This window comes from Triticum urartu, chromosome 7A (assembly GCF_056163025.1).
Source record: "Triticum urartu cultivar PI428250 chromosome 7A, HENAU_Tu73, whole genome shotgun sequence".
NCBI lineage: Eukaryota > Viridiplantae > Streptophyta > Magnoliopsida > Poales > Poaceae > Triticum > Triticum urartu.
In genome coordinates, this window is record NC_141879.1 from 513,094,756 (window position 1) to 513,120,639 (window position 25,884).

The window sequence follows — 25,884 nt, forward strand, 5'->3', positions numbered from 1 at the left end:
ATCAATAAAGTGGCCATATGCATCTCCCAGATGCAGAGGACGGAGTCATCCTCCTTTTTTTTTAAAAAAACATGCGGCCCCACGAAAGCTCCCAAGGGATCTCTCTGCCCCTACACGCACAAGGTCATCGTGTTTATCCCGAAATGGGCCTAGGCTCCCTTTCCCAAAGGTGGCACAAGCGTCCCTGTCGATCCCAACTATGCAAAACAGTTCCATCCCAAACCGATGGACAGAAGAAGACCAGCTATATATAAACCGCGTGCACTTTGATACTCCTCCACTCCAGGTGTGATCCACAATGCCCCACTCCCACCTGGTACGTACAGTGCAAAGATCGCCCTTTCCATTCTGGCTTCTTCTAACGGAAAGGGCGGAGAACAAAAAAAGGTTTGATGAGATCCAAATCCGCCAGTAACAGCACGGAGCCCCAGTGCAGGTGCGATCCACTAACCTAACATGGATCATGTGTCTCGCAACAGATCATACGGTACATCATTGCGAGGGAGGAATACAAGGCTGGGCATGTCATCTTTTTTCCAAGAGATTATATCATTGCTCAGGCAGAAAAGAAGTAGTAAGAACGGGTGGCTAGACGAATCATCTTGTGTGGAGAGCTCTTTTCAGCGGCGAGCGTACGTGCTGCTGGCATATTCCTGAGGTCATGTCACAGATCAGCACCCGAATGATCAATATGCTGCTACTCACTCGATCGGCTTTCAGAAACACAAGCCGTGCGATCTACGTCTTGCTGTTTGCTGAAGAGGACGTGCCCGTCGGCGCATGTGCGGCTGCGGGTTCGTCCCTGCTGGCCGTGCTACAAGGTCACAAAGGAGGTGCGTTTCATGATGCATCTGCGCGTTAGAATGGTGCTGCGTTCAGGCGCCCTTGGCGAGGAACGTTTTGTGACGTCTTCATATGGCGTGAGCGTGACTATGCGCTTCGGATTGGGCTCACGGCCTCTTTTGGCTCTGTGAAAATAGTGGAGAAGCACGGTGGACACGCGTCTCACGTTTGGCTCGGTTTCAGCGGTAAGTTCAGCTATTGACAGAGCTCAAGTTCCATGTCGATTCTCGTTGACATACAAGGGGCAGAAACCCCCGAGCGCCCGAGCGTGAAGTTCAGATATACCAGTATTCATTATGTTTATTACTCCCTCCGTTCATTTTTATAAGTCATTTCAGACAACTTAAAATGGGATGTTTTGTACATTGTCTGAAATGTTTTAAGGTCTTATAAAAATGAACAGAGGGAGTATATGATCTCAAGCTTGGCCGAGGCATATCTTCCTCGGCTCGTTGCGGCAGTGCACCGGCTGAAGTTCCACCCTTATCGCCGGCCGAACTTCTCAAATACGTATGTGCACGCTCAGTCGTTGTACTCAGGCGTTCAGGAACCATTAATATGCTAAGGGTCAAACTTAACGTAATAAGGGTTAAACAGGCCAAGGATCGACCTTTAGGCATTTTTATCAGGTTCTGCAGATACACCTTTATCTTAACTTTAAGCATAGCATGGTAACATCGCAAAAACACATCAGTAAATGCAAGCCGCACAGACACTCGACTTCGTATAAACGTGATGAATATCCACGACATCCACGAAATGTCATGACGTAGATCAGGTTCCCGTGCAAACATGGTATCAGCTGGCCTCCTATTCCCAGCACAAAGATGAGGTCACCAATTGCATACCGCGCAACATTAAACAGTAGATACATGTGTACAACCCTCGCATCTGATGTCTGAACTCTCAAGTATAAAAAAATTGGTATACAAACTCTACAGCATGCAACCAAAACCTACTGCAAACATGTGAGAACAAGCAGTATGGTACAAGCATACAATACAATCCACGTCACAGCTAAGCAACTCCAGGCTACCCGTAACTATGAACAAATCTTCTATCGTGGGGCGATGCTTCTGATCTCACCACACCTCGGCGCAGACAGCTCTTTTAGACTGTAGGCTTGAGCACCCGGATTGTATCATCAAGATCAGGCAATGAGGATTCAAAGTGCTTGCAACTAGGCCAACCTTGCTGTTTTTCATTTCCTATGTTCTGATCAGCATATTCGATTCTCCCCAGTGATGTATGTGGTCTACAACAAGTTCCTCTCAGTTACGATTCTGAGCTTTCACCTACAGATGATTCTGGTTTGGCGTCGGCATTGCTCATACTGACATCATTCCCAGATAAGCTAGCATTCATCGTACCAAGAACATGAGAGGAAGGTGCTAACTCTTCCCCAGACTCCTTAATATCAACAGTTGATGGCATGTCGCTGCCCTCATTAACCACAACATCTGAAAGCTTGTTCAAACTGTTAGTGGAATCGTCTCTGCAAGCAATATTTTCATCTAGGGCATCTCCCTCGGAGCTTCGAGTTCCTCCAAGAGCATCCTTCTTGTTATCTTCGATAGCTGAATCAGTGCCCTCATCTTCCAGGTCACCATTGTTTCTTTCGTTACAACCAAACTGGTTGTCATGATCCTGCGGCAATTCACTCAGTGTCTTATCATTCATCAGAACATCCGCCGGTTGCTCCACGCAATCAACTCTTGGATATCTTGGAACTTTCTCATCATCTTCGTACGACGACTCTAGGGATTCTCTATTGACCTGTGGCTTAGGGCTAGAGCATTGTGAAGCAGAGGCTTCCCCAAATACTCTCTCAGCAGATTTTCTGCCTTCTAATGTGCCCACTGCTACATCCAAATCACCAATATCATGATTAGTATTTCCCTGATGGATCTGTTCCTGAGAACTTACAACGGAGCCCTGTTCAGGAATTGGTGAAACAACTACAGCAGAATCTGCATCATCCTTGGCAGTAGTTGCGGGAAGAGATTGGAAAGTGTCCCAATCATCATCCCAGTCATCATCGCTAACTTCATTTCCATCCTTCTCTTCGACTGCATCAGCACCAGACGCTATGGCTACAGAACCAGGTTTTTTACTGCTATCCTGAACATTCTGCTGTGATTGTGCACTCGTATTCAATGGCACCATGATCTGACCATGGCTGACTGAAGCTCGGATCATGTCCTACAACAAAAGGCAAGATCACAGAGTGCTTTAAGATGCAAAGAATGCAGATATTTACTACATCAAAAGATGCCCCAAACCCACATCCCATCAAAAGAAAGCTGCATCCAGCTGGATATTTAGCATGAAGGTAATCTCAAATTGCAAGAGAATGGATCGCAATGTGACAAAAAAAATAGAAGCCATCATGAAAATCAGGATCTAAAAGATGTACAAAGAAAAACATTCACACGATGAATGACAAGCATATACTAATGCACAATACCTGAAGCTGCTGTCTTTTTGTAGGTGGTGCTGACAGCATTACATCTTTGATCTGTATGGCGGCTGATGGGATCTGAATAAAATGAGAGAACAACTTCTTGGAGATGGTATTTACTTCAGTAAGTTCCTGAAAGGGGTCCGCTTAGACAGACATTAACACCAAACACGATAGTATACACATGATATGAAATTGGGAAAAAGATATCGATTTGCTACCTGTGAAGCATTATCATCGGACAAATAGAAAACCATCAGTAAGGCATCCAACAGAAGTACTGTAGCCTCTTGCTGGTATTTCTGTGATTGTGCTAGTGTGTGGAAGAGGAACAGCAATTTTAGACAATCATCAATCACGTTGACAGATTCCTGGCTTGAACAATTCTGGAGAAGAGAAGTTGTCAAAGCATGCCATCTGATTTCGTAGAAATGTCAATAATATCAAAATTAATACAGATACAAACAGTACCTTCAATGCAGTTTGCATCAAATCAAATACATCTCCTAGTAATTCCCCAAGTAATATCATAAAAGAATGAGTCTCTGTTTGCGAAACTTCAGTTAGCTCTCTCTGCGCACAAGTTTTCAGCACATGTATCCCCAGCATTTGAACCTGATTGGTCAAACCACCTTCTTAGCTACTAACACAATCTGAAATGTTAGGTGCACATAGTAGGCAAAGCCAGTTAGGTACCTGCATGTTGGTGCTACAAAGTGATCCCTGAATAACGTGTATGCAATGCCTAAAGCTGCCACACATATATACATCATTCTTACTACCATTTTCATTAAGAAACTCAATCTCGTGAACAAGTTTTGCAAGAGCAATGACTTCTCCGGAACAAAAAAATAGTATCTTCGCCAACAGCCTGTAGGAATCAGAAATCTTGTTTTCCAGCATCGTAATCCTATTATCACATTCTGTACAGAAGTATGCCAACAGGCTAATCAAAGCTCCTAATGCAACTTGCGGATTGGTGTGCACATCACCTGGTTCAACTCTTTCTGCAAAACAGACAACATTAATATATAGTCCTTTTCAATCGGCACTTTCGGGCAGAAAAGTTTAAAGCTACCTACGATTTTCCTTTTGGCAAAATTCTGTTTTTGGTACATATGGCAAACATAGATACTCGTATTTTCCAGACTGGTTTGACCAGTCTCCAGTAGTTTACTGAAACTCGAGATGCGTACAGACAGGACTAAGGGCAGTTTAGATACTTATTATGTTTTCAGGGAAATTCTGAAATATGCTGATACTGTACGGACACAAGCAAAAAGTTCTCTTAAAGGAAGTAGGTCAAGAACAACAGGAAGATGCTACCTCTAAAGCACATCTTCATGAAAGGCAAGATATTATGCAGAAAGGAGATGATATTTGACAAGCACTGATCAGTCGAGACGAGTTGAAACGATTGATGCGATGTGGATAGCAGTACCATCATTAGCTTCCACAAATGCTGCCACATGAATTAAGCTATTAGTTTTCATAAATCACAAAAGCCCTTCAAAAGGCAATAAGGAATTTTTACACGCACAGTCAGAGATATTAGCTCGGGTTGCCTCGTATCACTACCTTATTTTCCATCCGGCAACCCATAGTCTCACTTGCAGAAGATAGTTCAGGAAGTAACGTGTTACTTGACGATACCTGAGAATTTCCATCCCTGCTGCAATGTGAGAGAAAAAGGAACCAATTGCCAATATTATGTTGAGGAAAGACGAAATAATCACAAGCTCATAAAATGGGATTTGGAGTTAAGTACATTATGGTAGAAATACCTTTGAAGTACCATGGCAAGACAATGAGAGTATAACTCTAATGCAACAAAGACAAAGTCTTCCGCCTCAAAAAACTTGTCAGGGCAGAGTCTTATAATCTTCAAGAGGAAAATTTTGTTAGTGAAGTAGCGATGAAAGCATGTTGAAATAGAACAAATCAACAGATGCCCCAAATTCCAAACCAGCAGCAATACTTTTATGGCACAAAGGTGCAATGCTCCTATAAGCTTTTAGCACACATGAATAAATGATGATCTTATATTCAAAAAAGAAACAATAGTAGCAGGTCCATTTTCCTGAGATAACACAAAAGTCATGGGTCTTGATGCATTGATAGATAGAACTAAATAAGTTGTCACAGGCTAGGCGTGGATGGCAATGTGATCTGTAACCCTTCATGCCAACCGCCACTCAAGAGTCATGCCTCTGCTTGGATGGCAGAAATCAGCTCAGCGATGTCGATCATTGAAGAGGGCAGCATTTCGGCACTTAAATCTACTATGCGTAGAGCATGGAAAGGAAGGCTAAACCCCTCCGTTGCACCACGGGCATGCTGTGCATCGTGAAGATCTACAACTCTACAAAGTCATCTCCAGGCCCAGGTGGCTGTCCAGTGGACTGAATCCATGACAGAATCTCGCGCCAAAGCTGCCGCGATCAAGAGATGTTGCATCGTTTCTGGTGCTTGGTCCAACAGCAAACAAGGATTAGCAGGTGGTAGCTTAGTGCCTGGGCAGATACTCCGCTGTCCAACACCAATCCTGGCAAGCTAGCCGTCTGAATAGCCGCCTTAACACAGCTGGGAACAAGATTGTAAACCTCTGGGCAAACTCTAAAGTTGTCATGCAGTGCCGTAGACCCGCGGGGGGTTGGGGGGGGGGGGGGGGGGGGGGGGGTGTTAGGATTTTACTGCTAATTAGCTACGAACAGCGACATAATCAGTATTTTCTTTTGCTGCTGAAAATCTATTTTTCAATAGTTTGGCCCTCCCTAACTTGTTTTCGTAGCACTTGGCCCCCCCTGATACATATTTTCTGGTTCCGACACTGTTGTCATGGATTATGAGTTCTACAGATGAATGTGCATTAGTTTGTACGCACAATTGCTGGAAGCTTAGGAGAGGCACGATACTAGCATCTAGGCAAAGAGCTTAGCCAATACATAGCAGGCTAATTCGCCTGATCTCGCATAGGATGGAGCCATCCTGTTTCTCCCAGATCAGCATAATCAATGCTTAATCTATACCAATATAAAAAGACCCAAAGAGGCAGATCCAAACCATCTCAACCGTCAAATCATGTAATCTAGCGGTTCAAATCGCTCCAATGTTTCTATACCAATATAAAAAGACCCAAAGAGGCAGATCCAAACCATCTCAACCGTCAAATCATGTAATCTAGCGGTTCAAATCGCTCCAATGTTGAGCACCAAACATATTTAACGCTCTAATTACCCACCACTGCCATTGGTTATAAACATGTTTAGACTCAACGCTATCCCATGAAATCTGCCATGTAATTAATATCTTACCATTCCCACGAAGAAAGCAATTAATATCTTACCAAATATCAATGTGCCACAAATATACCTTACCTAATATAACGTGCCACTAATATCCTACCTAATACATGCATTGCATGTACATAATTACTAGTTCAGGTAAATTTGTCAGACGCAGCAGTTTTCACTGTGTCTCGATGCTTTGACAACTTTGGAAGTGAAATCATTTTGTCCCAGGGCCTTGCTCCTGGGGAGTCGTTTGAGAACACCCTAAAATACAAACCCCAACTCCAGCAGGTTTGTCAGAAGTGGACCCCTTGTGGGAGGGTTTTGACTAATTGTGCATCACATATACAAATTAAGGTGCCAGATTGACGTTCACGAATTGTCGGACCAAGATGATCCCATGCTGCAAGGCAGTGCAATTTACCAATTCATATCATAGTTTTGCTGCCCAGGCATCCATTCTGAATTTACATTATAATAAGCAGGTGTGGGTTTCTGGTGGTTTTCTTATGAACTTGTTTTCAACTTTCATCTTCTTTCTTTGCATTTTCACATGTACTAATAACCATATATCCTCAAACATAATATACAATGAGGATAATGTTCACATTCAGGGGTGCTCATGATGAAAGCACGATGAATTATGATTGGTACATTACCTTTGAGAACAGAGATACAACAGGAGCACCAGAGCAATCAGCATACATTAGAGCCTGCATTGATGCAAATTGCTAACGTAAGAATGGCCTTGAGAAGGATACGACACAATTAATAAAGTCAAACTCACAACTAAATAGAAGTATAAACAGTAACACATCTAAGCAAGCAGCTTCATATCTTTTTTGATAACCTCAGACCTGCATACCAATTTGCAACTATGCGATCACTCAAAGATGTCCATGAAGTTAAAGAACACTGATGGCGTATCAGAATTGCATCTAAGGCATCTTATCATTTGGAAACATGCGTAGAGTTTAGTTGGGTATGCCGACGCAAGTTCCCTCAGAAACAGAAATAACTACTCCCTCCGTTCCTAAATGTAAGATGTAAGACTCTTGTCATATTAAAAGCTAAATACTTGAGCTTATTAGCCAATGGTAGAGACTGCCATGGCCAAAGTTGTTCCCTTGCATTGAAATTTGCATGGCTATAGTAGGCTCAGGCGCTCTACTAACTCAAGGTTGACAGAAATATACTCAAAACTAAACTAGAGAACCATTGCACCGATCAAAAGTGTATATGCACCTAGTAATGCATACATTAGCACTATACTTAGATTCCCATCATAATCGAGAATACACGTAAATATCGAGAATGTGCACTGACCTGAAGGAGTTCCTGGCAAATATCGACTGAAAGGAAATCCTTGCTGAAAAAGGCTTCAGTTGTGAGGGACAATAACACAGGTAAGACTTGATCACATGATCTTGGATTATCTAGTCCATAGAAAACAATGTTCGAAAAAAAATTCTCTTTGCTACAGTCAAGCTTCATCTTGACAGAACCATTCACCGTTGATTGGTGTGAATGAAATAGCACAAGGACAGATAGTCCCCAGAGAAACTGGAAATCACTTTGCTCCAATTTGACCATACTACGTCCAGAGATAAACATGTGTTCATGAACATCTTCAGAATCATCCGCGCCGAACTCCGCAGGAGCTGCATCAAGAGCTGTTGCCTGGAGAATTAGTGCCCAAACTTCATCAAGATACTTCTGTACCTTCGACGAGACCAATAATGACTGAATTCCATCAAGGAATGGCTTGTGCTGTTTAAAGAAAACAATATAGGTCATTTCCTAATCTTAGGTATGCAGTGATTGGAGTTTGACGGATGGTCTTACATTAATTCTTGAATGCAAGCCAAAGATTATAGAAAAGTAATCCTTGAGGGCTCCAACCCAATATTTCCCCAATAGCATTGAGCTATTTGCTAGTAAAGGTGCCAGCTGCTGGTGTTCATCAGGAACATTTTCCTTTGCCCTCAAGAATTGATAGGTGTAACATTTTACTGCAGCATGCGCTGTAAGAAGGCGCACTTTGATCTGTATGATTGCACAGCAAAGATCAGAAACAACGATAGTACCAGATACTGAAAACAAAAACAGAAGAGATGTATCACTACAGAAGAAAATCTAGGAGAAATACCTTACACACAACCCAGTCAGCAAAAGATGGGTAAAAAAGGTCCTCTATATCACTTAGTGGACGGGATATTAGCAAAAAGAGACGATTAAGAGCTACTTTGTCCCCACCAATGACGCTGCTCGTCATAACCTGGTGTTAATGAGCATAGTTGTTTATAAGTGGAGATCAATATCAAAGGGAAAGAACAGGATTTATTTAGGGATAGAGATCTCACCTTTGTAGCAAGTTCAAGGCCAGCCTCCAATAGAAGTGGACCAGAAGTAGTACTTATTGCCGTTTTAACAGCTGAAACAAGCTGAGCCTGCATTTTGAAGTACACAACAGTGCATCAAATAATTGGTCAATCACTTGGTTAATTTATATCAGCATAGATGATTTGTCGGCATACATCTGCCGCATGCATGTATTGGATTACACAGTAAGAACACAGGCCATCAAGAATTTCTTTTTTGCTCAAAACTACCGTTAGAAAGTGATGAGATCAGAGAATCACCTGAAATTGTTCCAACAAGATATGTCCAGGAAATTCAGGATCCACTGCCATGCCAAACTATAAACAAAAAGGCCCAGGTTGAGTTTAACAGAGTAAATAATTTAAAATAGATAATTAGAGGACTAATACAATCACAGGAAAGGATTCGTACAAAAAGATAGATAATTTAAAAATCTCTATTCGGTACTCAATTCCCTGGTGAAACAATTATAAGGACTACCACATGATTTGTGCAAGCAAATAACAGGACTTTCAGGACACATGTACAACATTATACTTTGCAAAAAAATGTACTATAGTTTCGCAGTATTTTAAAGGCAACACAATATGCATGGTCAACAAGCCTTGACCAGTTCTTCCATATTATAATTCAAGTCACAGATGTTTGCCTTAGAATTGCTATATAGTGAATGGTTGATATCATGAATAAATTATGTATTTATGTCAAGGCCTATATCTTTGGAAGAGCTCAGGCACCTTGTCCATAATCAAACATAAAAGCTGCACGCCTATCGGTTGCATACCCTCAAACTGTCCAGTACTTATCTGCCATGCAAATGTAGTTGTTAGCTTTAAACGGGCAAATTTGACTTAAGAACTTCTTTCAGATAGTTCTATGGTCTGTATGTAAGATCTGTTTTATGTTTGGACCTGATACGAAAGCGAGACCAACTCCTGTAGCTTAAGCACAAGCCAATCATTTGATAAATAAGTCCCCTTAGCTATTGCACTCCTTGCCAACAAGAGATCAAAATGAGCTGATTCTGTTCCAACTGCAACCGGTACATGGCTAACACATCTGTTTTATCAAAAATAGGAAATACAAATGATGAGTGAAACAAAAATATTACGTAGTATCTTCAGAAAAGTTTGGGATTGATAGAAGCAAAAGTCATATACACAACATACTCTGCTGCAAATACCCTAGTGCGGTATCTGAGGTGTTTATTTCTTCGAGAAAACTGACTCGATATAGGAGCAGACCAGTTTACTTGCTCCTGCTTTGGACCGGAAATCATACTGTCGTCATCTTCTCCATACACATCATTCTCATGCGTACTGTCAATGGAATCATGTCCAGAACTGGTCAGACCTTCACTCGTATTTCTTGTAACTGATGTAGCAAGAACCTGAATGGTATAACAGAATCAACATAAGCCATACCAACTCCAAAGCATGAATTCTCCTCCTGAAGAATTATGTACCAACACTTGAAGGAGCTAATATGCATGTTTATCATCACGTATACTAGACCCATGGTGAATGTACCACAGAGTCAGCAATCTATGATTCACTTACTGACAATCAGGATGAGAATCAACAAATTCAGAGGCAAGAAAATGTTTGAGCATATAGTACCAAAAGCCTTCTGTCAGTGTGCATGCAAATAGGGAGACAGGTATTGAGATAAGAAATGCTATCACGCTACAATTAAATTGCATAGAACATGCTAGTTGCAAGAATCTATAGCATTTTGCATGATTCTCTTTTTGAGAAAAAGAACAGTATGCTAGTAGAGATATGATATCTACCCTTGGCGCAGAATGAATAATCAGAACATTAACAGGATATATGCCATTGCAGATAATTATTGAATGGATGTCTCTTTTTATGGTGGGGACAAACTAACTCGGACAATTACAAGATACATATATTCAGAAGGTCTTAGGAACTAAACACAACATATTGAAGCTCAATGCAAAGCCTATTAAACATACCATATTCCGCAGAACGGCTAACCATCGAGATGGACGCAGTGGACATGATGTATACAATAAGCGAATAATAGTTGCCCGAACCAATGTTGCTATTCTGCACATTTGAAAGCTGAAAATTAATTTCCATCTCACAACTGACAAGAACCTTTTATAATAGTAATAAATTTTCCACCTTCCAAACAATGGTTTTATAGAAATATTAATCCAAAATGAGTGTCAGCAATACACACATGTACAAGCATTGAATGAAAGGTGATACAATATGTATGTCCTCTGTTTGCACAATGCACATAGATGACATTTTGGGCATACAATATTTTCAGTATGTTTGTCAAACAATACCAACGCGTTTACACCCTGAAAGAGAATGTTCCGCATTTACTACGAGACCCTTGCCCTTCTTAAGTGTTCAGTAGAAAATGCTGTCAAACATTTTCTTTGAAACTGTAAACGCCATGTATTTCACAGTTTCCCAATCCAAAATGAATATCCTTCTGTTTGTTAAGCTTCATGCACTAGCCAAAGCAACCAAAAGTCCAAACTGATGAAAAGGGCCAGGCAATCCACATATACACTTCAACACTCCCTCTCACATGTGACGCGGGAAGTCAACACGTGGATAGACTCAGAGGTATGGCTCAAGAGGCCTATACATGGACACAAAGGGGGGGACAACAATTTTTGAATAAATTGCGAAAGCCAGGACTTGAACTCAAGACCTTAGGCCCTGATACCATGTTAAGCTTCATGCACTAGTCAACGCAACCAAAAGTCCGAACTGATGGAAAGGGCTAGGCAATCCACATATACACTTCAACAGTGTTACCATATATAAATTCCCTAAGCAGCGGTAGCCCTATATTGGCTGCATTTGATGTGCATACACAAGCATCTAATATGGCAGCCACAGATTGGATTTAACATGGCTCATTCAAAGGAGTAATTAAGTGGGATAGAATGCCATGCAAAGCTCAATGTGATGATGTCAAGAAGCCTAGAACGTCATGTAAAGATAACAGATGGGAGTTTTATGATGACGGTAAGAAACTATACATGGGTGCCTAAATATGACATACTGGCACCTAACAGCGGCAGTGCGGCACTCCATCCCTTCAGTTGTACGCTTGCACTTGTCCACCTTTACTTTGGTAAATGTATAATATAGTCGTGGTAAGAAGCTACAGATAGGTGCAAAAATATACCATGTTGCCACCTTATGATGGCACACTGCCAAATATGACAATGCCAGTCTTGGCATCTTTGTATTATGCAGCAAAAGGACAGCATCATCACAGCACGATGATGCACCCGAAGACAGGAAGATATATTTCAACCAATATGGAAGTTCAAAACCTAATAACTAGCTTACTTGGACATGAAAAGATTATAACTACTAGGTGCGAAGAATACAGGATATACCACAGATGCAACACACACACACACACACACACCAATGGTAGTAACATACTCAGAGTCGGTTTCCCCATCAAGCATACTGAACAGATTCTCTTCGATGTTCTCATTGATCATTGCAGCCTGACAGAGAAGATTCAGTGGCAAATAAGACGAGCGGAAGTAATTGCATAGGATTCTCCCACAACAGGAAATTCTGGATAAAATAAATGTGTTCTTACCATAAAGATGCCAAAAGATGTTATAGCATAAAAGAGGTCATTCAATTTTGTTCAAGCGAAAGAGCTAAAATTTAATTGATTAATGAACTAGATGTCCAACAAACTTATATTAAAATGTTATCATTGACAAATCAAACATCAATTTGGAAAATATGACAAAACAATATAACGACATCAGATCTTCCTGCATACAAAGTTAATGGCATCCAAAATGGCAGAGTTGGCAGTAATTAGTGAATGCTTATTGCTAACCCACTTGCTGCTACTGGATTTACTTTACGTAGTAAAGATATGCATATTTTCCAGAAATAGTAATAAGTTTAGATAGTTACCCTTGTAAGAAAATTTGCATGCACGGGTAGCTTTTACATTAAAATAAGACAAATTAGTATGAGAATTTATGCCAAATAATATACAGTGACAAGCAATCAAAAATAAATCCTCATTTCCATGCTATGTACTCCTCCGTACGGGTTTTTTGGGCCCGTGGACCAAAACTCGGAGACCAAGGCAACCTCGAATGCAGAGATATTGCTTTGAGTAGAACCAGCAGTTAAGCACATATTTATTGCTGATAAACCAAAAGTGGAAAATTATAACTTTTTGTATGCAAATGATACTAGAGACTGTCAGGTATTTGGATTGAAGCACTAAAATAAAGGGTTTCAGCTTGCATGCCTTACCGGGTCTCTTTCGATTAGATGACGCAATGTCGACACTGCTAAATACCTATGGCTTGGCTGTTACAAAAGTAGGCCACAGTAAGGGAAGGGAATGCTAATATCAAAGTAAATAAATACGCACTACGGCATAACCTACCTGTCTATAGAAAGGAAATGTTAGTATGAAAGTAAACAACTACACAAGACCACCTACCTGTCTTGAGAAAAGCGTTGGGACAAGACTTCGAACATGGGAATGCACAGGAACAGCTTGAGGAGCAAAAAGAACAAGCTGCTGAGCAAACCTAACTGATCTGCAACATACAACGGAAAATACTTTGAGCACTACATCCAAATCTGACCTCTCCTAATCACCTACTCCCTCTGTCCCATAATATAAGAGCGTTTTAACACTAGTGGACGGAGGGAGTACTTGTTAAAGAAAATAGATATTATTTATAATCATTACGTACTCTAGAAGTGTAGCCGTTTCATTTGAGGAGCTTATCTCTGCAATGACAGACTGAACTTAACAATATGAGTCATGTGAACAACTTTCGCTAGAAACGAAAAAGGAGAAAAATAGATGCAAGTTCATGTCTCTTAAAGACAGTAAATGGTCCCTCCATTACTAGATACATGTCATTCTAGCAACATGCATGAGAACTCAAGCATAAGGGAGACTTAACAAGGTAAACTTTACATTGTTCATTAGTTCAATACCCTCTGTATTATACTTTACATAGCCACAGCCAGTAGTTCTCGTTATGGAAGATATGTGACATGTGCATCCCAAAGCAGTAGAATGACATGTGAACCTTGAAGTGGTAAAATGACATGTATGTAATAACAAAACTGAAAGGGTAGACTGACATGTATATTTATTAATAAGACATTAATTATTAGCAAGATCCAATGAAAAATAGGCAGAAAATTATACAGAAAAAATTGCCCAACCTTGCAGCGTGAAAAGAATATGCTACCCGGAGCAAGTTCAGGACCGAGAACTGCCACTATTGCATTGATAAGATGGCCTATTTCCTGTCTAAAATCCACGTAACCATTTTCTTCCAACAGAAGAATTTCCATAGCAAGGAAAAGTGTCCCCTGTGTAACAACATATCAAAGCACCCATTACAAATTTACAATCAGCAGACAAGAAAACGATTATTATGCAACTAGTGGGCGAAATAAAGGCACAAAAGGTGATATTAAGAGGTAGGCCTGCTTGGTTGGTGCCTAGCATGCCACACTTCGCCACACTACATGTTAGGCAAGTTTGGCTGAGTTAGTCACCCTGTTTGGTTAGAAGCGGCACTTGTAGCAACATACATTTCCTACAGCATGGGCCCGACCACTGACTCAGAAAGGTGTGACAAGATTTTCTTTGGTTTGGCAACATGGCTTTCACTTTGATTGCATGGTAAAAAGCCAAAAAAGTGTTTTTGCCACACTAATGCGGCAAGCCACACTATACCTAAGCTTAGGTATGGCAAGGTTAGCTTTGAACCAAGCATGCCCCTAGTATACCAACCAAAGATACCCTAATTCCACAAAACTGAGATGTTTAATCTGTGTGAAGGCCGGGAGTTCATAGAATGCATTTATGCCTCTGTTGAATTCCATGGAAGGATCCCTCTTGATTAAGTATCCATGGATGTTTGGCAGTAAAGGGAAATTGCTTTACCAAGGTGACACAGTTATGATGCTAAACATGTAGATCCACATGTTACTCTCAAATAGGATAATATTCCACAAAATCAAGGACCAAACCAGTGCGACAAGGCACAATAAATAGGAACTAGGAAGTGTCACCGTAGGGTTTCCCTTGAGATAGAAAATGGTGAGGACTACAATCCCTGCGTCTCATACCCCTACTTAAGAGAGATGTTAAACGAAAATGTACTTAATACCGGTGTGTTCTGGTGTGTCGTATAAATCCTCACACTATCAACACAAAAGCGTAGATAGTTTACGAAAACTGCATGGCATGTATGAAAGATGACATAAACCAAAAGGAAACTAATAATACTATTGAAAACTATGATGGTGTAAGAACAGTCACTGAAAACCCTTGCACACCCAGTGTATAACTCACTAGGTCAAATTCATGCACAATTCATTGCTCTAAAAGAGTGTTACAACTTATGAAATAAGACTGCGACGACCAATACCTGAACCTGGGAGACGTAAGACAAGCCAGCAGCTTCTATGGTCAAAAGAAGAGCATGGAGTGACCACAACTGCAGGTTAGAATTAGAACTCTTACTCAAATGAGAGAGTGAGTTCACAGTTGGAGTGACCAGAGTAGATAATGCCATTCCCCCTGCACTGCACCAACAAAAAGAGCATTACTGCAGTGAACTCCACGTGTCAAACATACCCACACAAATTAACTCCACATAGGTAACAACTTACCCTGTAGAACACCACTACAGGGCTGTTTGGATTGTGACTATGTTTGCCATATATTGCCACATTATTTTTGCCACACTTGCCTAACTTGAGTTGCTCAAATTGTTAGCCACACTTTGGCTTGCATAAGGGAATCTTGCCACACTTTTTGTGTCTATGACATGTGGGGTTCACTTCTCATTAAAAAAATCTTGCCTTAGGTGTGGCTAGAACCAAACACCCACCTAACTTGGTCAAACTTGCCTAAGGTGAGGTGTGGCAAAGTGTGGCAAGGTGTGGCTAGAAACCAAACAGCCATGGTCCATGCCACAGAAAAAAAAACAAGGTGACACATGCTTCTAACGAGCAATTTCACATACATAAGACAGTTAAATACTAGAAGAAATAACATATATGTACGACTAGTCCAATGCATTTGCTACACATGAGACAGAAAATAATATTACAAGCTGTAACGATGGACTAAATTTTTAATTGCAGCTCTCATACTTCTTCAAATTACATATTAGCCCAATCTTTCCTTTTTGAACCCTAGACACATATTTGTAATTAAAGGTTCTGCTGCAATTCCCAGCCATGGTCCATGCCAACATAGCCCATTTTTTTTTCCTTTTTGAACCCTAGACACAATTTTTAACTAAAGGCTCTGCTGCAATTCCCAGCCATGGTCCATGCCAACATAGCCCAATTTTTTCCTTTTTGAACCCTAGATACATTTTTTTAATTAAAGGCTCTGCTGCAATTCCCAGCCATGGTCCATGCCAACATGCACCGCACCGCCACCATTGTACTTGGCCCATGCCATCCCCTCGAGTTCGCCGCCGTCAACCTTATGCCACATCATACCCCTAACTTCATGGCCGTTGACCTTTTGTTGGATTGCATAAATGGTAAAATCAGACAAAACCACCAGTTGTTGCTGCAGTTTGCTTATCTAAAATGGATGCATGCACATGCTACAGAGTTTTTGTAACCAGCAAGGAAAACATGGCCTACACACCACCAATATTAAGCAATTTCATTGATTAGTGTTATTATTAAGGATAGTTCAGGAGTTGAGACACAAAATTGCTCTACTAAGAGCATCTCCAACAGCCGCGCCAAAAGACACGCGCGCGGTAAACTGGCATTTTAGCGCGCGTGGGACGTTTTACCGCGCTCCAGCGGAGGCGGGAAACTAGCGCGCGTGGGAAACGATTGCGAGCGCGTGGGAAAAAGCCTATAAAATTGCAGCGCCCTCTGCCGCTCTCTCGTCGCTCTCTCTACCGCTTTCTCTCCTCGCTGCCGACACGCCACCATGCCGCCGCGCCGCCGGGGAGCTTCGGGCTACCGCGGCGTCCGCGTGCGTCCGCCCGGCACCTACTCCGCCAAGATTCGGTCGGGCGACGTGCGCCTCGGCCTCGGAACCTTCGAAACCGCCCAGGAGGGTGCCTGCGCGTACGACGCTGCGGTGTGGCGCCTCCGGCGGTCCCGTTGGGACATGAACTTCCCGGACGTGGCGACGCGGGAGCGGGCACAGGAGTTGGCGCCTCCTTCCCAGCTTATCACCGACGAGGATCGTCGCGAGAACCGGAGGCGGGAGCGCCGTCTCAGCCTGGCCGAGATGGACGAGGAAGCCATGGCGTTGTGGCGCCAACGCTTCCTACAAGACATCATCAACGAGCAACAGTTCTTCGCCGGGAGGAGGGCGAGAGGGAGGAGAGGAGGGAGGAGCGAGCCGCCTATCGCGAGGACAAGCGAACGCGGAAGGCGGTCGCTAAATTCAACATCGTGCTAGGAGATGCGTCGTCCTGGGACTCCAACGACGAGCGGTTCCTTGACGCCTACGCTCGGTCGGAGAATGACGAGTAGTAGTAGTTTTTCGTTTTATCTATCTATGGTAGGAGAAGACTATGAACTATCTATGCACTATTTTTTATCGTAGAAGCAGGCTATGTGACGAACTATCTCACATTTGTACTATCAGAACCAAATGTGTATCGAATCGTAGTTCACATAGTAGGCGTCAAGGAAAAAAAAGATGAAATATAGCGCGCCTGCTGGAGCAGCTCAGGCGCGCTTTATTTTGCGGCGGCCACTGGAGCCAGCGCACCGCCGCGCGCAAAAGCTGGCTCACCCGCCGTTGTATTCTGATTTTTAGCGCCGCGCGTTGGGCGGCTGTTGGAGATGCTCTAAATTGCTTAATTTCCGTATTTTCCCTCTTATTTTTCATCCAAGCCCCAGGACTTAAGGGGAGCATTCTCCAGTCTACTCGGTGAGGTCATGCACCATGGTGTACTGGTGTGATTTTTTGTACACACGTCACAGGGTGGCTATTTAGGATTTAGTTATGAGGATTCCTTTTTTGTGGGATAGCTAGGATTTGTTCTTGCTAGCTTTTTCTCTGGCTTTATTTTAGTTGTTTTTTACAACTGGGAGTTGGGGAGACAAAGAGAGAAGGTGTCATCACCATTCACCAGTCTCTATACTAGTACAGAAACTGATAGAAATACAAATTACAAAAGTGAAATGATTTAAACTTTGCGGGTACAAGCCTGCGCAATGCAAGCTAGCTAACCAAGCTTGATGGAGGGTTTGGGTCCTCCATACTTTTGCAACACAAATGAAAAAGTATTTGTGTTAACACAGTACTGAACATATCTCGAAGTAAGGTGAGCAATATCACGGGTGACCAAAAAAAGGGGAAAGGAAAGGAAAGGATAAAGCCTGAACTGTCTTTTATAGGGAAAGGAAAGGAAGAATAAATACAACAAGCAGAACTTACGTTCGATGAATGCATCCCAATGAAAGTGCAACCGATGCTGCATAGCTCAGATCCACTGGTGTTACTAGCTCTCCAAGAAGGGAACGAGCCTAGTAAATTCAAAAACCACTTCCATTACTAGAGTCTAGAAAATGAAAATGTATCTGGGGAGAAATGAAATGCATAACCATCTACCTGAAGAGTACGAAGTATAAAGTGCATAACTGATAAAAAATTGTAATTTTATACAAAAATTCGAAGTTGACAAAGCAGGCAAATATTAATATTAAGAGCAAAAGTATGATCACAATCAAGAGACAAACCATTCTTGCGGTGAATATATCATTCCCAGTGCGTGCCAGTAAACCAAGACCCTCACATGCTGCCCGCCGTTGTGCTGTAGAAATTTCACTCTCCCCTAGGATGCCCTGATGACAGTAATCATGTTAAATTGGGGACATAATTTCGCAAATTTGGTCTGTACGCATACTTCACCTTGAATATAGATTGGATCATACTAAATATATCAGTTGGCAATGATTGAGCGCCACGTAAAGTCAGTAACTCCTGAACAGAGAGCACGATGGTATTAAAATTAAGAAAACAAATCTGACTGTTAGCGCTCTCAGCTTATAACAAATATTAGAAGTACCTTTAGCCCTGCCAATAGAGCAACACAGGCATTTGAAACAAGAAACATATACCAAGAGTACTTCTTCCCAGCCTTGAGGCACTGGTCAATATTGTTCAGGAGTCTTATCTTGGCAGTATTGTCCTGTCAATAGGCATATGAACAAACAAAAATAGAAAATCATTAATCAACAGAAGCAGAATTCCCAAGTTAAAAATGAATGAATCACTGAAGTTAAGTGCACCTGACATGCAAAGATAGAACCATAGCACAGAAGCATCTGATTAACCAGCATTTTGCTTACTGGTTCTGGCTTCAATAAGAAAAACAAACATATATTAGCCATTCAGAGTGTGCACCTGACTGTAGAAAGTCGATGGCATCCACATGTATCAACAGTAATAAGCTTAGTTGAAGTTTAGACTAATATATAAGTTACTAATGAGTAAGTGAACAACCGATCAAAAACACTGCAAACATTATCCCAGTTCAAACATAACTTCAGTGTGTGACTGATAAGTGATCATAACCTCATAGGACACACTCGCTATCCTCTCCCCTTACTCAGTCCTCACACTGGATGCTATTTTCCTATTTATACTTCTTCGCACAATTTTGTTCAAATAAAAGAAGTGAGGTTAAACGAAGAAACAGTATCGATTTTCAGAATGGTAGTATACCCTCAATACATGCATCAAAAGAGTTTACCAGGCACAGGCAGCTTTGTTAATTACCAATTGCTTCTCTTGTAAAAGGGAACATTTTAAAAAATCCTTATGTACATAGTGCTTTCTAGGTATAAGTTTAATGTGGGATTCTTATTGACTAATACTAAATTGGTTCCTTCCTGAACCAGTTATTGTATTTTAGAACTGGCCTAGAGTGTTGTTTCCATGTCTGGATGCATGTGAAACAAATCAATAGTATCAGGTTTTAAGCAAACATAAGCATAAAGACAGCTGGGCCAAGGTATTGAAAAGATACCTGAGGAAAGTTGCTGATTTCATCATCCCACACACATGGTAGAAATCCATCAACACCACCATCAAAAGCTCGTAGTTCATCCTCAAATGAATCCCTGATAAGTAATAACCAATAAACCATCATAAATATTTCAAAAAGAAGACAGCGGAGTTGGCCATAGTTCAGTACAAACTCATACTTGGCACGCTACCTTCCAGGTATCCACGGGCCCAAAGAAGCATCTCTCTTATCTAACAGAAACTTCAAGCATGAGCTTTCTTCCCATCCGGAAGGGTCACTAGTTTCATCACCCGGAACGTTAATACATAGAACAAAAGGCAAGTGATACAGTATTACAGGAATGCAGAATGCAGAATGAGAAAAAAGAAGGGAATATTGGCTGTCAAATGCTGAAGATGAATTGCATGCTTTAAGTCTCTATTTTTTATAACACACCAAGGACCTATAACGTAATTACAAAAGTTCGATCATATTGGTTGTTCGTGTAGCCAGGCAGCTTGATGAAGCATATGTGAAAATAGCGATCAAAAGAATAAATTGAAAAGACAGGATTGCCTTTTAAGACCATGATAATGCCATATTGTGGAATCATTCAGAGTTTTAGAAAGCAATTCATATACAGCACAATAATGTCCCAATGTTGGCAGCACTAAGGACAAAACAGTTATGCAAATTGTACTGTGGCACTGAGTCCCAGAAACGTTTTCTTGGAGCGTTTATTGCAGTTCAAGTATGCTTGGCAGACCCATTTGAAATCTCTCTTGTGCAGATATAAATCCTAGTTAAACAATTCTTAGTAGTCAAATACAGTTGCACAATTCTATGTAGTCGATTACATTAAATTGAGTAGATGGACTGGAATAAACAAACCAATTTAGGGTAATTGAGCACACAAAATTAGGTTGTGGGGCGTGCAGTGTAACGCTCCAAATAATCAGAAGGGGGTTGGAATGTATGGTCACAGAGGTTGGGAGTACATTTTAATGCATAATCACATGCCAAGCATATAATAAAACCATGCTATTCAAAATACACCACCTGAATGGGCTTGAACACAGCTGAAGCATTTGCTCATGCTCCGATTGATAAACCATTGGATTGGAAAGGGACTGATACGCCATCAGTGTTCTAGTTGTGAAGAGATTCAGTGCAGACTTGAGATTTGGCAGTTGCTTAGTGCTCAACGAAGATAGAAGGGATAAAGCTCTGCATTGTACAGCTTGAAACTTAGCCTTCACGGAATACACACTAAAGACTAAAATAGGAATTCAGCAGTGAATTTTACGCACCCACCAAGGTAGGCCAGGACAGGGTTAAGTAAGATTCCACCATTAGCAGTTGCGATGATGGGAGAAACGAAGCTTCTTATGAAAGCAGTAAGAGCCTCGATTGCAACGGACAAAACGCTGCAGCAAAAAGCTAAACAAATCAGCTAATTAACTGGAAAAAATAGAACTTTAGCAATGACAGATTTGCAGAAGTTGTCAAGTGTAATTTTTTCTTTATCTCTACTTTCTTGTTTTATCTGCTTGTATCTGGTAGGAACCGATGTGAACCTTTCATGACATTGTTGTCTATCTTAGTTGAGGTGGCTAGGGACTTCTATTCCTATAGAAGGGCAGGCAGATCATTGAGATCCGTAAGCAATAAATAACCAGAAGTTCTAGTTTCCCCCTCCTTCTCCAAGGCTGCAAAGACCTAATAACTATCTACCAACTCAGGGAAGAGCGCTGTCGACGGCTAGATGAGGGTGATCCCCTACAATCGATTGCTCTACTTTCAGTCTTCAGACCCATGCCCAATCATGCATGTCACAATTCACAACTTGGTATCAAACAAAGAATCATGTGAGAAATAGAAGTATCAAGGTTGCAAAGCTTGGAGGTATGGAAGATATAGACATCCAGGACGACAATGAACGGTATCACAAAAATGTTTTTGAAGCTATTATGAAACTATCTATGAACTAGAAACATGCAATACATGTGTAGTTGCTGAAACGAACCGCAGTTCTGATGCCCAGTCCTGTATATGACTAAGGTACGACTCAGGATTTCCAGTAAAAGGACTAGCCCATAGCAAAAGAACATCAAACACTTGATCTTCCAGCTCCTGCATACATACCACAGAAAAGAGCCATCGATATGTAAGCTTTATAGCAATATATATACATGAGACACATAGACAGTATCTGCAATACCTCTTTTGGCATGGATGCTAAAAGAGAAGCTAATAACAACCAGCCAGCTTCACGCTCTGCTATAGCAGCCACTGGGTTTCGGCTGAAGCCATTCAGCATCTTTTTTGACAACTCAAGTACGGAATTGGGCAGCCTGCACGTTTATTGAATAGGAAAAGTAAGATAAATTTATAACATATGAAGGTCAAAACATTGAAAAAAACAAAGAGCGCTTATTCCTTGGGCATAATTTCCACTAACAGAAATAATAAATGAGAGTTATCCATTCTAACATTGTGATTTTAATACATGTTGGCACTGTTAAGAATGCTTATCAAAGTTATGAACCTGCGGCAATACATCCAAAACAAAGTTGGCACAACCTAGTATCATACCCTTTTCACGCCAAATATATGGTTCAGATTTCAGAATATTAGAGCATTTATAGCCTTTTCATGCCAAATATATGGTTCAGATTCCAGAATGTTAAAGCATTTCTTTATCCATTGCTTCTGCTTTGTTCACATGAATAACAAGGTAGGTTCTGTATCAACTACAGAAACGTAATGCTAGGTGCTAGTTCATTCATGAAATTATTTGTGTTATTATGCCGGAAGGGACTTTGATAGTCAACAGGTGAACGAACTGACAACAACAATGACGTACACTTTAAGGGGGTGCTAATGGTACTCAGAGATATATGAGACCACGCAACACACTATAAAAAATATTGGTTCAACCCAATATTGAACGTAGCCCCACCAGATCACACTGCCAAAGATCCAATCTAAAACTTGGCCCATGGCTACATCATTACCAACCAAACCTACGAATGCAGCAGCAAACTGATGCAACAAACCTTAGGCAAATTTCTAAAGCTAAAAAATACTATGAAGATGTAGTATTGAAACAATGCAAGCACCCCCACAAACTACTGCCATATGAAAACTTACGAATGCATTTGCCATTGACAAGTGGTGGGGGGAGAATACACAGACTTCAGATATATTTGACCAAAATGTATATCTTCATTCATTTACAATCAGAGGCTAAAACCAAGAAAAATATCGCGAAGTATAATGAAATGAACCTTGCAGGGTAACCAAGAAGTAACTTTGGCGAGATCGCAACGAGAGTAGCTAATACAGTAGCCTGTCCATGTAGCGAATCAAGCTCATGGTTCAGATTTTTACCCTGCTTCAAGTAAATTTATCAAGAGGGTAAATGTTAAGGCAGTAAAACTGTATCATGCACATATGATGACAAATACAGTATAAAGTAGCAATAACTAATGAAAAAAGATAAACCAATAGTCACTGATGAACATATTAAACTCATCCTATAGGAAAGTCCGGACTAGATCAGCAAACCTCTGTACTGATTAATGAGTGAGGTGAGTAAAAACAAGTGTACAAAGACTCTCTCTGTCAGTGCTGCAAGTACTATGCTCTAGCCTTACATGTATTTATCATGCTGTAGCTGTATGCATGATGCATATTTTTTAACCACTGTTTCCTCTTTGTGAGACAGCAGAAAGTAATTATGAAGCTGCAACACAGATCAATTCTCAAGATTGTAACATGAGAGGTTCAATTACAATTAGAAACAGCGACATCGGTTGACTCTGCGCTTTAAAGAGTGACTATTTAAGTACGTACTAAATATTAAAGTAGCATGGCTAGCTATGCATGTGAACATCCGGAACAACCGCTTATCCCTAGGTATAATAAGTTTATGAAATGCAACAGACAAGCTTCACTATACCTTATCAAATGATAAAGTCTCCCTGAGAGCATGTAATGTTGTAATACCATATGAGACTAAACCGCCAACACATGTCGGATCAACTTCTGCTAAAGCACGCAATGTTAAAGCTGCCTCCACACGAACCTATACAATGTCAACAAAGATATTAGGGTTGATCAACCACTTAAGACAACATTCAAAGGAACATCAGTAGCATAGATTGATGGTAACAGAAATTTAAGCATGGCTTGTGTTTCATTTTTAGAAGAAACAACTGTACAAGGTGCAGCAACAGCAGGACATACCAAAATGACTGCCACTATATTCAGCTTTCAATTTACTCATATTAAAGGGAACCTTGTAAAATATAATGGAAGATCACAGTAATATGCAGTTTTCCTCGGTAGTCAGTAATTCAGTAGGCAGCAAGATCAACCAAATGATACACTGAATGTGAAGTTCAGACACTGCATGCAAATTTTGTATCGACAAGCAGGCAAGTGTGTGATAACCTATGTTGGTCATTTGCAGGAAACAGATTGATGAAATATGATATGCAATCAGAAAAAATGAATATTGGCACCAGAAAAGTAAGTATATGTGTAGTTTACTCAACATCAATGGTTTACTATTTCATTGATGTCACTGATGTTGAGAAAAAACAAGCAGTTGAACAATGAAGAAAATGTTCTCAAGACGGGGTAACATGACATGTAATATAGCAATGGCACAAACAAGTGGATCTGTCACTACATGGTTATCTAGTCATCTAGTAATATATATCTCTGAAAGCTGAAATAGAACAATGAAGAAAATAGAATAATTTTGTAGCATACATCCATCATACATGAGGTTTTTCAGTAAGCTACGTGTGTTTAATCATAGAATTGCATAGCAGATATGTTACAGCGGAGATGATGTGAAAAACAAAATGTTCGTGTACTTGTGAATTTAAGAGTACACAAAATGAAAATTCAGGAAACCTATTTTGCAACATACATTTGCTGAAGAATGAGATAATGCTGCAACGACTGTGTTATCAAGAATATCCTTGAATTCAGATGGAACCTGTGTGATGGAGCATGGGATGTTACTCATGTACGCATAGCATTGATCCAAAAACAGAAAATTAGCTGAGTACTATGGCAAAGAGGTATAAAGTGGAAACATCATTGCTTGTGGGAATGATATATGAGGCTCAGAGCCACATGTGAGTAACACATTGGAAAGTACTTTTCCAACTTCATGATCTCTGTGATGGTACTGAGCAATTGCCCATAAGCAGATAGCCAAATAAGAATAACACTTTCGCCAAAGAGAATATAAAATCATACACATAAGTAGCTGGAAATGCATAAAGTATGCCACTTGGTTGGGTAATAACAATTGAGGCTGCAAATTAAACAGGGAAAAAACATTGATAATACATCATCCCTTCCGAGTGCAAATACCTCGCCCAAGCTTCTCAAGAGGTAAGATAGAATGCGTAATGTTGCCACTCTCGTCGGACCAGAATAATTTGAAGACTCCAACTGCACTCAACAATACATACAGAAATTCAAAGGATGTAAGGAAATTAACTCAGGCTTTTTATACTGTTTTTTAGAACCAGATTGAAGCTACCGAACCTTTTTTCCCAGAAATACCAAAAATTCACCCTGCGTTGGCTCGGTCATCTGGTCAGCAAAACCAACTCGGAGGACATATAGCACACATGCCTGGGCATTTAGATATAAAAGCAATAAGAACCTTTAAACTAAAGCAATTGAAGTGGAATAAGAAGGGGAGCCTTGGAGCAGCGGTAAAGCTGTTGCCTTGTGACCATGAGATCACGGGTTCGAGTCCTGGAAACAGCCTCTTGCAGAAATGTAGGGAAAGGCTGCGTACTAGACCCAAAGTGGTCGGGCCCTGCGCAAGCGGGAGCTACGTGGACCGG

The 25,884-nt window shown here is 40.9% G+C and overlaps 1 protein-coding gene across 2 annotated transcripts in view; it reads right to left on the bottom strand.

Moving 5' to 3' along the window:
• Nucleotides 1-1,676: 1,676 nt before the first annotated feature.
• Nucleotides 1,677-25,884, bottom strand: part of SWEETIE (HEAT repeat-containing protein) — a 33,609-nt gene continuing 9,401 nt past the window's right edge. The window contains exons 9-48 of one of the 2 annotated variants that reach the window (XM_048690828.2): nt 25,577-25,666; nt 25,400-25,480; nt 24,948-25,016; nt 23,967-24,092; nt 23,293-23,396; nt 22,224-22,356; nt 22,029-22,135; nt 21,313-21,429; nt 21,062-21,229; nt 20,214-20,300; nt 20,024-20,117; nt 19,284-19,352; nt 19,061-19,183; nt 18,904-18,975; nt 18,732-18,836; nt 18,430-18,518; nt 15,425-15,581; nt 14,208-14,357; nt 13,724-13,773; nt 13,465-13,564; nt 13,272-13,328; nt 12,423-12,490; nt 10,955-11,048; nt 10,146-10,366; nt 9,888-10,035; nt 9,714-9,782; nt 9,237-9,293; nt 8,958-9,044; nt 8,744-8,872; nt 8,440-8,640; nt 7,921-8,364; nt 7,254-7,307; nt 5,089-5,186; nt 4,883-4,973; nt 4,631-4,766; nt 4,001-4,311; nt 3,776-3,919; nt 3,526-3,690; nt 3,311-3,436; nt 1,677-3,045 (exon numbers count right to left, since the gene is read on the bottom strand). In XM_048690828.2, the coding sequence (XP_048546785.2) occupies nt 2,119-3,045; nt 3,311-3,436; nt 3,526-3,690; nt 3,776-3,919; nt 4,001-4,311; nt 4,631-4,766; nt 4,883-4,973; nt 5,089-5,186; nt 7,254-7,307; nt 7,921-8,364; nt 8,440-8,640; nt 8,744-8,872; nt 8,958-9,044; nt 9,237-9,293; nt 9,714-9,782; nt 9,888-10,035; nt 10,146-10,366; nt 10,955-11,048; nt 12,423-12,490; nt 13,272-13,328; nt 13,465-13,564; nt 13,724-13,773; nt 14,208-14,357; nt 15,425-15,581; nt 18,430-18,518; nt 18,732-18,836; nt 18,904-18,975; nt 19,061-19,183; nt 19,284-19,352; nt 20,024-20,117; nt 20,214-20,300; nt 21,062-21,229; nt 21,313-21,429; nt 22,029-22,135; nt 22,224-22,356; nt 23,293-23,396; nt 23,967-24,092; nt 24,948-25,016; nt 25,400-25,480; nt 25,577-25,666 (5,718 nt within the window). In that variant the 3' untranslated portion in view covers nt 1,677-2,118. Of the gene's footprint in view, nt 3,046-3,310; nt 3,437-3,525; nt 3,691-3,775; nt 3,920-4,000; nt 4,312-4,630; nt 4,767-4,882; nt 4,977-5,088; nt 5,187-7,253; nt 7,308-7,920; nt 8,365-8,439; nt 8,641-8,743; nt 8,873-8,957; nt 9,045-9,236; nt 9,294-9,713; nt 9,783-9,887; nt 10,036-10,145; nt 10,367-10,954; nt 11,049-12,422; nt 12,491-13,271; nt 13,329-13,464; nt 13,565-13,723; nt 13,774-14,207; nt 14,358-15,424; nt 15,582-18,429; nt 18,519-18,731; nt 18,837-18,903; nt 18,976-19,060; nt 19,184-19,283; nt 19,353-20,023; nt 20,118-20,213; nt 20,301-21,061; nt 21,230-21,312; nt 21,430-22,028; nt 22,136-22,223; nt 22,357-23,292; nt 23,397-23,966; nt 24,093-24,947; nt 25,017-25,399; nt 25,481-25,576; nt 25,667-25,884 lie in introns of both variants that reach the window. The other variant, XM_048690827.2, reaches the window with a different exon arrangement.